Raw genomic sequence first — 17,397 nt, 5'->3', positions numbered from 1 at the left:
TAAATGGGGACATATTTAGCCGGCAGCTAGCTCTCTGCTACTCTCACATGACCACCGACTAAAGCTAAGCAGGGCTGTGCCCGGTCAGTTCCTAGACAAGAGACCACTTAGGAAAGCTAGGTTGCTGCCAGAAGTGGTGTTAGTGAGACCAGCAAGGGGCGCTCAACCTGCAGTCTGTGTGGGTCCTAACGCCCCAGTATATTGATGGGGACTCTATACTGCTCAGTGAGCGACATCTTTCAGATAAGACATTAAACCAAGGTCCTGACCCTCTGTGTTCATTAAAAATCCTGGTGCAATATGGCACAATATGGCTGCCGTCACGCCATCCAGGTGGATGCTGCACACTGGTGATGGATGAGGAGATTCCCCCCCAAAAAATGTGTAAAGTGCTTTGAGTGTCCAGAAAAGCGCTTTATAAATTTAAGGAATTATTATTATTATTATTATTTGCAGGATGCAACAGCTTCCATTTGCAGGCATACAGATCTGTCAAAATACATACTATGAATCCAATTTCGACTTTAAGTGTATACAAACATCTGTTTTTACAAGAAAAGTGTCCTTTGAACACTTAAACAGTGAGCTGTTAGTTTCAGACTGGCAACTAAATATTCCCTGCATCACTGCTGGTAACTATCATGCATTCACAATGCTATGAACCCTCGATGTTCAAATTTTACTATTATAAACTTGCTAATTTTATAAATATCATTATTATTAATGAGATACAGATCAATGCATATAATTGTTCCATTATTTAAAAGGCAGAATACCTTTTATTAATATAAATATTATATACTATAAATCGTATTACAGTTTTTTCCAAATGTTTACACACATTTTCTGAAAATATGTCTCATATTGTCAGAACTCTACACACAAATCACAAAACACACACACACATATTGGGCAAAACTCTTCAATTCTTCTGCAAAATGAAACTCTACGTTCAAAACAATTTGATTTCTTCTCAAAATGGTCTTTTGTTTTCAAATGACACACACAAACCATCACATGAATAGACATTCATAAGATCAGTTGAACACTGATGTGCTTAATGTAAAACACCATGACCACTTTTTCTCCATTCATCATAATGACTTTCTGTAAGCCTTTTTTTGCTCAGACTTACACTTACTACAGACAGTACATAGGCCTACAGAAGTGTATTGTAAAATATTTCAGAATATTGTTTTTATACAAAACAATCAAATACCAAATATAGTTTACTGTATTTTCCCCACAAAAACTGTGTACACAGTGTTCATGCCAACCAACACAAGGTTGCAGATATCGTGGTCTACATATACCATCACTAGAAGTATTTACTGAATTCAGTTACAGTAAAAATAAAAAATAAAAAACAGCTATACTGCATCCTCTTTTCTGTTTTGGTCTGGCCAAGCAGTGGGGGAAATGTCACTTTGCATGGCAAATCCAGTCACGAAAAGCATCAACTGCTAGAGCTTGGAGAAGGGGTATACGTTTGTGGGGATTTCGGTCATACACTTTACATCTCCAAGCAGAAAAATAAATCCTCAATAGGTTTGAGGAATGGAGTATTTGGTTCAGGGGGTTGGTGCATCAGTTATATGTTGTAGTCATTGTGTCTGAAGTACAAGTAATTGTGTGTAAACAATTGGAAAAAACTGTAACGAGGCATTGTGAATTTCTTACTTGTTTTAATTGCTTTGTTGGCAAAATGTGAACACAGCTTGAAACAATAGTTAAAAACAAAACTTCTTTGCACAGAAAATAAAATGAATTTGATGTTTGCAGTTGCTCTCAAGAGCCTAGCTTTGTTTTTTGACCCATGACATTACAGTATTCATGATTGCTAACACACTAAAATTAAACTTTTTCCCACAATTAGCCAAACCGTACACTTAAGGAGCAAAACACAAGGCTAGATTTGCACAACTGTAAGCACATTGTTAGCTTCACACCTTTTGCAAAACATTACACACAGTGATATGCAAATCACTAAACACACTTGGATGCTTTTGACACAGATATTTTTCATGATGGTATTTCCTTGCAAGTTCAAAGCAAAAGCCTTCAAATGAACCCACACACGAACCATAGGTTAAACACAGCCATCAGGTGTGCACACACACTGCTGCAAAACTGTAGACACACCAATCAGCTGGAACCACCATAAAAAAAACAACACAATCTCATTCTGAAAACGTAATCCTGGGGACGTTTCTGAAGAACGCGATTTAAGTAATCGGAGGAACAAATGGCTGCATTTAATTTTTTTAAGCGAAGCGATTTTACCAATTGGTAAAACCGGTTGGGTTTAGGTAAGGAAGAGGAGGGTGGGTCGGCTAATTGGCCGGTCGCCCAGTCAATCATTCAGTCAGTCAGCCAGATAAACGGTCACTCGACAGCGGCCTCCGGTGGCTTTATGTGAGAACAGCGTGGGCGCTTGCAAGAGATGTTCGAGAAGCGGAAAAAGCGTACACAAAAACAATATATTGTTATTCGCGAAAATATATTATTCGCGAAAACAAAAACTGCACAAATACGTACCTACCCAGACGTATTTCGCAGTCGATTGAATCATCCGTGGGACTAGGTTGTAGAATGAGCCTGGGTTTTAAAAACAGCAATAGGTATAAACTATTGTTATAACATGTTTACAGAAGTATAGGTTTAAATAGTAGTCTTCAATGAATTTGTTTTATAGGAGCTATAAATATTAATCTTCAATAAATAAGCCAATGTTGCAGTATGGAAGAGGAAGCACGATAGTGAGGAAGATTGGTAAACAGGAGACATTGGATGGATTTTTTTTTTTTTTTACATTGAAATGTATACATCACCAGAAAGCTGAATAAGTAAGCTTTACATTGTTGCATGGTTTGTTAGAATAGGACAATATTTAGCTGTCAGTCTATCACTGTTTGTTGAATACAGTATGTTGATGTACTTTATAGCAATACCTCTCAAATACTCATTATATCAGTATTAGTCAGTTAAAAATGATACAAGAAAACAGATTTATATAGAATGAGGCGTGTGTGTTCTGTACGGTGTCAAAATTGTGTTTTGTTATAGTGTTGTAAAGTTTTGGATGAAGTGTTTCATTTTGCAAAAGTCCTGAGTGTTCTGCTGTTTGTGTGTGTGGATGTGTAAATTGTGTGTGATGTTTTGACAAAATGAGCCTTAATTTCAAAATTGTGCTCAAGCAATCAGAAAAAAAACTGTAATGCTAACAATGTTCAGGATAATGTTGTAAAAGTTACTGTGAATACATTTACTTAAGTATTTACTTAATACTTAAGCTTCACAAGCAAAAGAAAGCTGAGGAAAGGTAGAAGGATAAGGTTTAGGGTTAGGTGTATGTGAGTTGTAAGTGAGTTACAGTAAGTGTTAAGGTTAGGGTCATGCTAACCATGTGGCAGTATCAGTCTGAACGCATCGGTTACTCTTTCCTTCTCACATATACAATCTCATTAGAAGGAACAAGGAACAATTTAACCTTAGTCCAGCCTATTCTGTCAACTGGCTGATGGTCACTTCTCAGGGTACATGTCTTACTAAAAGGAGAACTTGAGCCCTGCTGAGGCTTTACAGTAGATATGACCCCTGCTTTAATAAATAAAGGCAAATGTAAAGCTGGGCTGGACAGTGGCTCAGTGGTCAGCACTGTTACCTCACAACAAGGTCGCTGGTTTGAGCCTCGTTCGGGCCAGTTGGCATTTCTGTTTGCATGTTCTCCCCATGTTCAAGTGGATTTCCTCCAGGTTTCCCCCACAGTCCAAACACATGCACTAAAGGTGAATTGGATGAACTAAATTGGCCATAGTGTATGAGTGCGTGTATGAATGTGAGATTGTAATGGTGTTTTCCATTAATGGGTTGTGGCTAGAAGGGCATCAACTGCATAAAACATGTGCTGGAATAGTTAGCGGTTCATTCCACTGTGGCGACCCCTGATAAATAAGGGACTAAGACGAAGGAAAATGAATGAATTAATAAATGTCTCATATCAACAGCACACTGGTTTATAGTATATTAACAGTATTAGGGAGCACAATTGTTCAATTAGACACTAACCTAGTATAATAGAGCAAATAGTATGATTTTTAAGGCAAAAATCTGAAGCTGGTTTTACAATGGTGTAAGTTTTTTTTTTTTGTTATTATTTAGAGAGTGGGTTTAGTGCTTCAACCTCGCAAACAAGTAGATCTATTTCTTCGCCAGTAAAGCATTTAGTTTTTTCTGCTTACAAAGTCTACCATGTAAACAGTTCCATGACTGCAACTTTGTAACAAGGGATGGGATGCTGACAACAGGGGTGCGGATCCAAATGCAGGTTTATTAGAAAGGTCAGGCAAGCAATGGTCAACATGGGCAAACAGAGGCAATCCAAAAACGTTGTCAAAGTAACAGGTGAGTGGTCAGAAGGTAGGCAGCAGACAGGGACAAATAGATAAACAAGGCAAGGGTCAAAACATGGCAAAACAAGACAAAGGAAACGTGTTTTAATGTCACAAAATGTAAACAAGACTTGGCGACTAGAGTGAGGTATGTGCTGCCTAAATAGGGTGTGTAATCAGTCCTTGACAATCCTCCGGTGGTGTGTATGCAATCAGTCAGGATCAGGAACATGTGTGTGTGAGCGGAGTGCATGTATGGGGTTGTACTCAATGAAATGGCGAATTTGTAGTCTGTTAGCGATTGTGCATGTTTTTCAGCAATCTATTGTGTTTAGATCGCTGGTGATCATGACAAACTTACCCTTAAAGGGAATGGGGGATCAAACTCTGATTGTTTTAATACACGTTATCACCTCAAAGCCATAAGAGAATAAGGACAACCCATTTAGAGATTGCGCTGGACACAATGCCATTTTTCCAATCCTTAAAATAGCAAAAATGGATTTGGACCAGCTTTAAGATTTTTAAAATAGAGCCCTGTGAATTTAATAAAATTTAATAAAAAACTACAGATGGTGCTCTGTGGAATTTGAATACTGTCCTGAGTCATAGCTGGGCACTGTGGAAAACCAGGGATGTCTAAACTCGGTCCTAGAGAGCCGGTGTCCTGCATAGTTTAGCTCCAACTTGCTTCAACACCTGCCTGGAAGTTTCTAGTTTACCTAGAAAGAGCTTGATTAGCTGGTTTAGGTGTGTTTAATTCGGGTTGGAACTAAAATATATAGGACACCGGCCCTCCAGGACCAAGTTTGGACCCCCTGCACTAAACGGTCCCACTGATGTGCGTACACTCTTAGAAAACAGGTTTTTAAAGATGTGCTGTGCTTCTTGTCCGAGTTACTCAACTTACAGTAACACAAAAAGATGAGCAGAAGCCCTATAGACATCAACCTGCATAGGAAAGTGGATGCTAGACAGAGAATAAAACATTTTCTGAATCGTGCCCTATAGGCTCTGCGTAGACATGTAACCATGACAACAACTTTTCACTGTGCAAGTTGTGCAAATCTAGACGCTGCGGTGAAGTATGTGAATGGATGTTTTTGTATGGGTGAAAAAGAGCTTTTCTGGACTGTCAGAGCAGAACAAAACAAGCACACACACACTTCCTCGTGTCTCACCTGTATGGCTGTGTTATTGTCGTCAATGAGTGTGTCAGACACCTCCAGGTGTCCCTCCTCCACCACCTTCTGAAGAACCATGCGGAATGTGCCGATTAACCTGTTAACGCAAAAAAGTTCAGTCAGACAGTTGTTAAATAACAATCTCCTCTCACGCTGGTTTGGCTCAATGTGCAAGGAGCTTGTAAGGGTCGTGTGTTTCTTGTGAAGAAGATATATTGTGACAGCTTTAAAGACCCAGTGAAAAACAGCAACACTGTGAAAATATGTGAAATATTTTTCCCTTGTTAAAAAATATGGTGTTTTAGGCCCCATTTAAACTAATACGTTTTAGTTTTAAAATCCATTTTTTAAGTTTTGCTACAATTAGGCCTTCCGTCCACACAACCCCAGAGTTTTCGAGCCCTAAAAATGAAGTGTTTTGAAGAGGCCGTTTTGATTTTAATTTCCTGCTGCTCCATGTTAGTGTGGATGGGGAGGGAAACAGAGACTTCTGAAAACAGAGGCATAGCTGCAGACATTCGCTTATCTGATTGGGGCTTTTTCCTCAATATTAGGCTAGTGCACTTAGTTCAAGCTCAAGTTCAGACTTCACAAGTTTGATATGGAAAACAAACTTCCGAGGACACTTCAGATAAATCTTCAAATGGACTTTATAACATCATTCACGTCACCCTGGCTGCATTGTTTCACTATCTTAACAATAAAATAAAAACATGATATAAGGCACTGCTTATTTTCATTTTGATATTATATGCTGAATATCAGAAATAATAATGAATAATGGCTATTATATGTATAACATACAATACGTTTATACAATGTAGGAAATAAAAGCAAGCAATCAGTCAATTGTGCAGAATCAGCGAGGTTACATAAATTATTATATTGACTTTCTTTGCACTCAGCCAAAACGCACTACCTAAAAACAAGTTATAGATTCAAAAGACCAAAGAGTCATTAGATATAGACAAGATCAATTAAATATCAGGTTTAACAACTATAGTGAGATGCCATCCAGCGGAAGATAATTGGTTAACTGACTGACGTGCACCTCTCATCTGTGGAGGTGTGCTCAAAGCACCTGCTGACTGCCTGGGGCATACGATGCAGTGCATGCCAGAGTGTGTGTGTGGTCATGTGACCTGCGTTTTTAGCAATGAAGTGTGAACACTAGGTGAAATGCCAGTGTGGACGTGGATCATTTTTGATCTAAAACACAGTTTTAATACTAAAACGCATAAGTGTAAACAGGGCCTCAGAATGTGCCCAAAACTTTCAGCTAAAAATACCACACAGACCATTTATTAAACAATGTGTGTCTCTTTAAATGCAAATGAGCTGCTCCTCTCCAACCCCTCTTCCAGAAGAGGGAGGTGCCAACTTGAGCATTGAATAAGCTGGCTACAACAAATAAACAAAAAAGCTAATTTTAACTCTTTAACTCTTTTTTGTTTTTGACTAATATTTAATTAAATTGCGTTTCTGATACCACTTAAATTTTTGTTTAGTTTTTTTGTTTAAATGATACCCTATAAGCAAGAGGCCAACCGGGCAATTGTGATGCCAGTTAAAGAACTAAAGTCTTGTCGTTATAAACTCCTGTCCCCGTAGCGTAAAAAACATCTTTCACATCAAATCCATTTAAGGTTATGTCAAAAGTACATAAAAACACACATCATTTTTTTTTATTTTCTTTGAATGTTAACAGCTGGGGATCAGTTTATTAGATATGCATACCTGTCAACCCTGCCATTTTTCCCGGGATTCCCGTATTTCCCATATTTCTCCCGTATTTTCAGTCTTTCACTGAAGGGTGGCAAATAAACATTAAAGAGCCAAGCCTCCCTATGCTCAACCCATACTGCCGAACCACCAGGGGCCGCCCCTTGCTCTTAAATGTGAGTCTGTTTTATGCTTTTGCTTTGTTTAGGCATGAAAACACTTTGAAATAAACATAGAAACTGCTTGATTACCTTCCTTTTCATTATAAGTGCCGTCTCCCCTTCATATGCAATCCTCAAAACAGTTATATAACGGTGCATGACTGTCAGCTGACAAGCTCAATAGTGATAAATAGACGCTGTTTCCTAAAGAGATTCTGTACACACGATTTATAGCGGAGCAAAAGTCTGGGTTTGGGGAGCGTGTTTAAACAGATATACACATAACTAATAATAATAGTATCTAAAGATGTTGATCTTGGTGGGTTTTTTTTAAACACAAGTAATTTCGTCTTAAATGAGCATAAAAAGTTAGGAAAGCAATCGAATGCTTTTATTATAACGTTAGATGTGTGCATTTTTAAAGTGACACATACCTGTTATTTAATGTAATCAACAACAAAAAAATCTAAATAAATCATTCATTCGCTACGCTGTAATCAGAATGTGTAAGTCATACAGTAGAGAAATGGCTAATGAGATTTGATAACTTGATTCTATTACATTATAATTGCTATTAATTTTAATAAGCTGAACTGTTTGCTATTTTACTTGCTGCCAATGTACTATTTACTTATTTTCACATCCCAATGTTGACAGGTATGGATATGTGAAACAGCATCTCTCAAACATGCTGATAAAACACTGCTAAACCAAAACAAAAACAAAAGAAATTGTGACACACAGTCCCTTAAAGAAAATCTGGAGACAATTGTTGGAGTTTACTGTATGTACAGTTCTCATAAAGAAAATAATCACACTTTTTATGCTCAAACAACAACATTAAGCACTACATATTATTATTATTATTATTATTATTATTATTATTATTATTATTATTATTATTATTATTATCACGTTTTAAAAAGGCAAAGTTTAATTATTTAGCATTGTTACTTCACCGCCACGTAATTGTTTAGAAATGCTGATTTGGTGATCAAGAAACATTATTATTAATCTTATTATTACTATTATTATTATTATTATTATTATTATCATTATTATTACTGTTGTTATTTATTCATTCTTTCATTATCGTTTTGGCTTAGTCCCTTTATTAATTTGAGGTCGCCACAGCAGAAAGAACCACCAACTTATCCAGCATATGGTTTATGCAGCGGATACCCTTCCAGCTGCAACCCATCACTGGGAAACATCCATACACACTCATTCACACATAAACTACAAACAATTTAGCTTATTCAGTACACCTATAACGCATGTCTTTGGACTTGTGGGGGAAACCAAAGCACCCTAAGGAAACCCACATGAACAACGGGAGATCATGCAAAATTCACACAGAAATGCCATCTGAGCCAGTCGAGGCTCGAACCAGCGACCTTCTTGCTATAAGGCGACAGCGCTACCCACTGCACTACCACGCCACCTATGACCATAATGTCTACCCTTTAGTTTAGATGCACATAGACGAACAAATCAGGGTAAAAGAAGATCAGCAGCAGACATATGAGATAGTGAAGTGTCTTTGCTCTGATTGTTAATTCAAGACTGTGTCAGGCACTGAACCAAATAAATCAGGAATTCTAGAATGACCAATTAAATGTCACATGTAGTTAGGTAACCCATGCTCTCTCATCTATTACTGCATCACTGTCTTAAGGCAGGCGAGTCTATCCATATAGTCAAGTGAGGTTGAAAAACATCAATCCATTTTAACGGCAAACAGTTTTAGGAACCGCCTCTGAGCTACAGCTACAGCTTTACTGGAATGTGAAATGACACCATTGTTCAGCCAGAGGGACTCGATATAAGAGGCAATTGTGATTGATATGTGCCCAGTTCACTGGAGAAATGATGGCTTTGTGACTGTCTGTGAACTGTATGCGTCCACGGGTGAATAATTCACTGATCCTGGATCAGGTTCTGGCTCCCGATCAACTTTTCTAAAGGCCCCACATACATTATTGATCTTCTGAACAAACAACAGACAATTGACTTTCATCTGCTCCATAATTTACTGCGTCCCGCCTTGTCAAGTCACTAGTCTTTTGTTGGAGAGGTCAGAACTGGAGAATTCACAGTCCTTTTTGCTATCTGTGTTTGTGTACAGTGTGTGTGTGTGTGTGTGTGTGTGTGTGTGTGTGTGTGTGTGTGTGTGTGTGTGTGTGTGTGTGTGTGTGTGTGTGTGTGTGTGTGTGTGTGTGATCATATCATACTAGAGATGATATAAGTTGTAAGGGTTTGCACGATATATTGTTTTAGCATCGATGTCGCAATGGTTCGAAAGACCCACCCACCCCTCACTGACAAAAGTCCACAAGTCCCTTACATGAGCTCATTTGTCCTTTTTTGATTGCTATGCCATCATAAATTGTGAAAATAACCCATCGAAAAAGGCTTTAAGACCAAGCGAAAAGCTCTGTTGACCGTCACATCGGTGTGACTTCAGCTAATCAGTTTTGGCAAATGCTAACTATTATTTTTCATGAGTCCAACAGCCAGCTGTGCAAGAAAACATGCAATCTGAAGTCATGTGAAGTAACATCTATTCTTGATCTGGGACCTTATTTCTGAAACAAAAAATTACCATTTTAATGTTTCAATTTTTGATTATTTAAAGGACCAAATTCTGACTGAAGAAAGTTGAATGCACAGGCCAGTTTGTTATTTGCCTAATAAATTACAATAGAGTACAGTTTTTAATTTAAAACTTTACCGGATTTCTATTTTTTTCTAATGTAATACATTTGTATTTTAAAAATAAGTGTTTATTCATTATTCAGTATTTATTTCGTTATTCTAAATCTTTAGGAAATATTTTGGTTCATTAAAACGTGTGGTTATGATGACCACCCGACAATCTAATCCAGGTAAAACTAGTTCTTAAAATGTCACTAATTAAATAGAAAATGAGGTAAATAACTTTAAAAGATTCACATTTTGAGAAAATATAACCACCTTTTTCACCAGGCTGGCTACAGGCCTGCCTAATCAGTTTTATCAAGCAGTTTATGAAAAATAATTAATTTGCGGTTAATTTACTTATCCATAACATAGGCTAGATTACTTTTCCTTTATTTCCTTTTTTAATTTTTTTTAAAAACTGAAACCATGGGCTTAGTGATTAATAAAACATAAGTAAATATCTGGCAGCGTTTTGAGAGTCAAAAAAAAACAGACAAGCAAACAGTATACAGGCAAAACAGGAATGTGCACTTTCTGTTGTCTGAAGATGTTTATGCCGCCACAAACCCACAGATGATCAGATGCTTTAAATAAATGACTGCCATTCAAAGTAATGTTCAATCTTTGATTATTTCACTCCATCAATGTATCATCAGGAGCAAGGACGATTCATATTTTTTATAAAAACATACATTTGCTCCCTGCATTTTTTTCATTTTCAACAGTTGCAATCACAATGTGTTAAGGTTGTCTTGTTGCTATGTCTATAGATGCGGAATGGTTTAAAATTCAAAAAGACAAACAAATCTATACATATTGTTTGCATCCACTAGTCTTTTAAAATGCACAACATATTAAAGCATCTTTGGTGTTTCCCAATTTTCTATCAATCCAAACCGGAAAAAGAGGTTGTGTGACGTTATTAGAATGGCGACACAGGTCACAGACCGTGTAACTAGTTAAAATTGTATATTTCTCTGAATTTGAACAATGTAACAATGTAAGCACATGAGCAAGCAAAATATATAACACTGTTCTAGGGGTATTGGATATTTTAAATAAATAATTATTATGTATTGTGCCTTTAAAGCACTACTCAGAATATTTTGTGGTAAATAAGGCACAAAGATTTTTAGGGTACTGTCCCTGTGACATTGTTGTACCCCTAAAAGTACAATCCTGTTGCATATTTTTTTCCAAGAATGTAAAGCGTGCTATATACAGTATAGAATGTCCGTTTATTTAAAACGATTGCTACTCCCACAGGAATTGATTTTGTTTTGCCTGTGTAAGTGGAAAAAAGCTGATTTATGTGTTGTAAAAATGAGATTGTATTTGACTCAAATCAAATAAAATTTCAGTTACTACATATTTTCATTCATGTTTTCTCAAGCAACTCAAACCGGCTGAAACCATATCTACGGTGAAAATACACATTACTTGGCAACATACTTGAGTAAACTATTCATTGTGAATATTTAGTTTTTACACTATTTGCTTCCCCATGTTTGACAAACCTTACACAAAATATTGCATGTACAGTATGCGTGATGTGTGGATACATGTGTGCAAATTTATTTATTTATTTACTGCTCTTGTGAAGGCTGGTAACTTCACAATAACTAGTAACAAAACTTGATAACTAGTAACTACCATATAATTGAAATGGACACTGAGCCGCTCCTCTGTTGAAAACATGACAAAAAACTAACTCCAGGGATGCATTTAATACAAAGGAACTGCCAAGTAGGAGATTTCACTTCGTTAGCGAGTAAAATAATATCTAGCCGGGCTGAAGCTGGAATGTGACGTTTTTCTGCATATTTGCAGCATTTGTCATGAGTGCTGAATCCAATTGTACTGTTCTCTCCGGCACAGCTCACCCTTTCAGTCATTTCATCTAATTAAATGCAAGACTCCTGATAAACATAAACTTCATATATTTTTAAGGCTTTTATATATCTTATATGCTGATCAATGCTGCATGTATTTGGTTGATAATACAGCAACACTAGTTTATTCTTATTTTTATAAATCTTATTATTTGTTTCTATTTTCTTACACTTGTCTCTTTTATTTCTGTTTATGTAAAGCACTTTGAATTGCCACTGTATATGAAATGTGCTATATAAATAATCGTGCCTTGCCTAATATTGTGATACATTACAGCAATTTCAAGGAATATATACAAAAGAATGAAATGACTGAAGAAAATTCAACACACTCTCATGGTCTCAAAACCCCCCAAAAAACTTGCAAGATTGACTGATAAGCAGTTTACTGAAAAAGGGCAAACTTTTTAGTCAAGTGTTGATGTCAAATGCCAAACAAACAATATAATGGGAAATTGAAGTCTAAATTTAGGGAATCAAAGAGTTAGTTGTTTTAAGTAGCACACACACGTACACACACACACACACACACACACACACACACACACACACACACACATATATAAAACAGTATAATGCAATTAATTTTGTGATGGCAAATACTCATAATATATTTGGTGCTCTCTGTTTTTCAAAAATCTTGAATGAATAATAATTTCAAAGAAGAACAGCATTTACTTCAAATAGAAAACACTTATAACACAATTTTTTACTGTCACTTTTTCGTATACGGTAACACTATAATAACTACACACTATGAATCATTTGTTACAGTTTTTCATGATTGCTAACACACTAAAATTAAACTTTTCCCACAATTAGCAAAACCGTACAATCAAGGAGCAAAACACAAGGTTAGATTTGCACAACTCTAAGCACGTTGTCAGCTTCACACTTTTTGCAAAACATTACACACAGTGATATGCAAATCACTAAACACACTTGGATGCTTTTGATAGAAAATTTTCATAACGGTATTTCCTTGCAATTTCAAAGCAAAGGCCTTCAAATGAACAAACACATGAACCATAGGTTAAACACAGCCATCAGGTGTGCACACACACTGCTGCAAAACTGTACACACCACATCAGCTGGAACCACAACAAAAAGCAATAGGTTTAAACTATTAGTCTTCAATAAACATGTTTGCAGTAGTATTGAATATTAGTGTTCAATAAATATGGAAGGCAATGTCTCAGTATGGAAGGGAAAGCACGAAAGTGAGGAAGATTGGTAAACAGGAGACAGTGGATGGGATTTTTTTTTTACAATGAAATGCATACATCACCAGAAGGCTGAATAAATAGGCTTTACATTTGTTGTATGGTTTGTTAGCATAAGGAATATTTAGCTGTCAGTCTATCCCTGATTGGTAAATACAGTATGTTCATGTACTTTATAGCAATACCTCTTAAATCCTGATTATATCAGTATTAGTCAGTTAGAAATAATACAAGTGTTTAAGATTGATTACCACAGTGTGACATATTAAATGAGGCGTGTGTGCTCTGTACAGTGTCAAAATTGTGTTTTGTTTTAGCGCTGTAAAGTTTTGGATGAAGTGTTTCATTTTGCAAAAGTTCTGATGTGTTCTGCTGTTTGTGTGTGTGGATGTGTAAATTGTGTGTGGTGTTTTGACAAAATGGGCCTTAATTTCAAAATTGTGCTTAAGTAATCAGAAAAAAAACTGTAAAAATTAGCAAATAGTGAATTCATTATTTATTAAGCATTAACTCTACATTAACAGATGTTAGTAAGCAGTTTATAACTGCAGATACAAATCCTCTTTTTTTTAAAAGCACCAATATAATGTCTTTACCTACATACTTTGTTAATTAATATTTTTTATTACTAAATTAAGTATTGCAAACAAGTTGTTTAAGAGAAGTTTCTGGTTTTTACGGATTATTCAAAATGCGCAAGTAAATGATTAATAAAATAATTATTCAGGCATATATTAATAGTTAATTATGTTAATAAATGCTTAATAACTCCACTTCTCCCATTTTGTGACCTAATCTAAAGTGAGGACTATTTAAGCTTTACAAATCCATTATAAATGACAGTTAAAGGCTAAGTTATATACTAAAAAGGAATTAAGGGACTTTATTCATTTCTATTCACTTGAAGATACACAAATTAATCTGTATCAAATTAAAAATAAATATTTGCAATTTAAAATAAAATTACTGTGCAGTTTAAACATCACTAAATTATATAAAAAGTTGTATCATAATATACTGTATCGTAAAAATTATTATAGTGTTGTTTTATCCAGTTTTATTTTATATTTTGACACTCCTGTTATTCGACACAGTAATTTAACTTTTTAGATAAGATTGCAGCGATGTATTGTTTATTTGATACTGAACCTTTAAGTGAAGTTTTTAAACTAATTTCGAGAGGAGCACGTGATATAATTGACCGCAGCTGGCCGCCAATCTACACTCATTAGTTAGCCAATCAGATCTATTCCAAATTACTATAAATAGCCTAGCTAGATATTACTCCCTTACCTTCGTTTTCCGAATAACAAGGACAAACCCTGCTCCTAACAAACTACCGAAACCCTCGACAACAAACAACAACAACAGCTACAACAACAGCTACAACAACAGCTACAACAACAGCTACAACAACAGCTACAACAACAGCTACAGCTACAACAACAGCTACAGCTACAACAACAGCTACAACAACAACAACAGCAATAACAACAGCAACAACAACAGCAACAACAGCCTACATCAACAATAACAGCTAACGCTTCAACAACAACAGCTTCAACAACAACAGCTACTACAACAACAGCTACAACAAAACAGCGACAACAACAGAAAGAACTCACAACCTAAACAGAACAATCCAACATCAAAGCTATCAACAAGCAACATGGAAGGAACCAACACACCAGCTCTCCCGGAAACACCAGCCCAAACACAACAACAAACCCAAATAAACACCGAGGCTCCTATCAGAGGCCGAAGACCCATCCGCTCCACAGTCACAAGAACCCATCGCCGCACGCAATCTCCATCTCCAAACCGCAACTTACCGTCTCCCGCTTCATCCTACGCCTCTGCAAGATCTTCATCCATCACATCCAACAAAATGACTGTTTCTGAACTCCGCCAGTCACTCACAAACGCCGGAATTTCCATCCCCACCCGCTGCAATAAATCCGAACTTCTGAAACTGTACGAAGCCATCCCGTCACCAACTCCGCCTCCCCAAGACAGTAGACCAACTCGCTCCCGCCACACCCCCTATCCACAACCCTCCGCTACTCAGCACTCAAGAAACCCCCCTGGACCACCCAAGAAAGCAACCAAGAAAACTAATAAAAAGCAACCTCAAGCTACAGGACAGAAAGCACCTTCTACCAACCAACACACAGTGAATCCACCGGACAATTATGCCACTCCAGGACTTCCCACCCCCCTCCTTTGGCCTCCAGCCCCACAATCCAGCGAAAACTCCAGTCCGACTCTTCAAGCAATTCCCCCGACTCTCAACCCTCCTCAGTTCTCTCTTTCTTCTAATCTCCCTCATTCTTCAACTCAACTTATTCCCAATCTTTCTTCTAATCTCCCTCATTCTTCAACCCAACTTATTCCCACTCAATCCTTTCCTACAAGCTCCAACGCTCTCCCTCTGCCTGCTAATTTTTCATCTACTAATCCCCCCTTTTTTCCCTCTACATCCCTCCAAGCACCCACTTCCATTACTAACCCTCCCCAACAAAATGCTTTCTGTACTAACACATCTTCCGCACGAGCCCCCTTCACCCTAGCCACAGCCACACCCCTTCCCATTCCGCATAACGCTCCAGTCCTGGAACCACCTCAGATCTCCAACACAGTCAGGAACCTCATCCTATCAGGTGCAGACATAGACCTCTCTACACTCCTTTCACCTATTGCACCTCCCTCGGCAGATCGACAGGTGGATTGCGGCGAATTCACCATTACACTTAAATCACCAGTCAGCTCTCAACCTCGCACACTCACAATAGCCGAATTCCACGTAGCTTTCTCACGTTATACAGACACCATCTGCTCTGTCTTTCCCCATAGGAGGCGCGAGCTGAACGACTATATGGCTATCATTTCGGAGCTCGCACTCTCCTATGGGGGAACGCATTTCTATACATATCACAAATTATTTTCAGCAAAATGCGCTATTCGCGTTGCTCAATGGAATCAGTGTTCTTATTGGGGGGCTTTGGACACTGATCTCCATAACAGAGTTTTTCTAGGATGCCGCAATCTTTCCTGCGCGGTCTGCCGCTCAAACCTTCACCCAACCACTTCCTGTCCCTTCATAATCCCCTCCACTGAGAAAGAACTACAAACCCCAAGATCCACTAGTTACGTACCCCGCCCTTCCACCTCTGCTATCCCTGCTCTTCTCCCCCCTCCCTCCTCTCAAAACCCTCCATCATCTCTAGCTTGCAATAACTTTAACGCAGCCAGATGTTTCCGCCACCCTTGCAAATACTTACACATTTGCAGTTACTGCGGTGGCGCTCATGCTCGAGTGGTCTGCCAAGTGTGGAAAGCAAATAAAAAACATAGATCCTATTTGTCGACTCCTGTCAATATTTCTAATCTTTACCATGAATTATGCATGCACCCTGATCCTAATTTTTCTGAATTTCTCATTTCAGGTCTGTCTAATGGATTCCACCCCGGTGTTTCGACTCTTCCTTCCTATAACCTCGCATGTCCTAACCTTCAATCTGCTAACGCTGAACCAGAAGTGGTGGAGCAATTAATAAAGAAAGAGATCGATAATAAATTTATGATCGGTCCCTTTCTTGCCCCCCCCCGTTTAGCACCTATCGAGTCAGCCCAATTGGAGTAGCGACCAGAAAATTTTCGGGCAAAAAACGGCTAATTATCGACCTGTCTTCTCCCCATAATTCCGCCTATTCAAGTGTCAACAGCATAATTTCACCTGACGAATTCTCTCTGAATTACCACGATATAGACCAAGCCATTTCTTTAATTAAACTCGTCGGACGCGACGCCTGGCTCGCGAAAGTAGACATCACGTCAGCTTTCAAAATTATGCCATTGCATCCCGAGTTCTGGCATCTCTTTGGCATTAATTGGAAATCCCAATTCTACTTTGCAGTCCGTTTAACCTTCGGCTGCAGAAGTAGCCCCAAAATCTTCGACATGCTTTCAGAAGCATTATGCTGGATCCTCGCTAACAATTACGGCATTCCGCACGTAGTCCACCTACTAGATGATTTCCTCATAATTTCCCCTCCAAATTCCCCACCTGCTAAACACCTAGAGATTACCAAAGCAGTGTTTGCCAAACTCGGCATCCCTC

At 37.8% G+C, this 17,397-nt stretch overlaps 1 protein-coding gene across 51 annotated transcripts in view; it reads right to left on the bottom strand.

Moving 5' to 3' along the window:
• The window catches only part of otofa (otoferlin a), a 147,143-nt gene that overhangs the window by 83,986 nt on the left and 45,760 nt on the right, over nucleotides 1-17,397 (bottom strand). For all 51 annotated transcript variants that reach the window (XM_087297137.1, XM_087297134.1, XM_087297138.1 and 48 more), the window contains exon 4: nucleotides 5,573-5,672. In XM_087297137.1, coding sequence (XP_087153263.1) covers nucleotides 5,573-5,672 — 100 coding nt within the window. The remainder of the gene's footprint in view (nucleotides 1-5,572; nucleotides 5,673-17,397) is intronic.

The sequence above is a fragment of the Danio rerio genome, chromosome 20, assembly GCF_052040795.2.
Source record: "Danio rerio strain M-AB ecotype USA chromosome 20, GRCz13ab, whole genome shotgun sequence".
NCBI lineage: Eukaryota > Metazoa > Chordata > Actinopteri > Cypriniformes > Danionidae > Danio > Danio rerio.
Note: the sequence above shows the minus strand (reverse complement) of the source record. Positions and strands in the feature narration are given on the sequence as shown.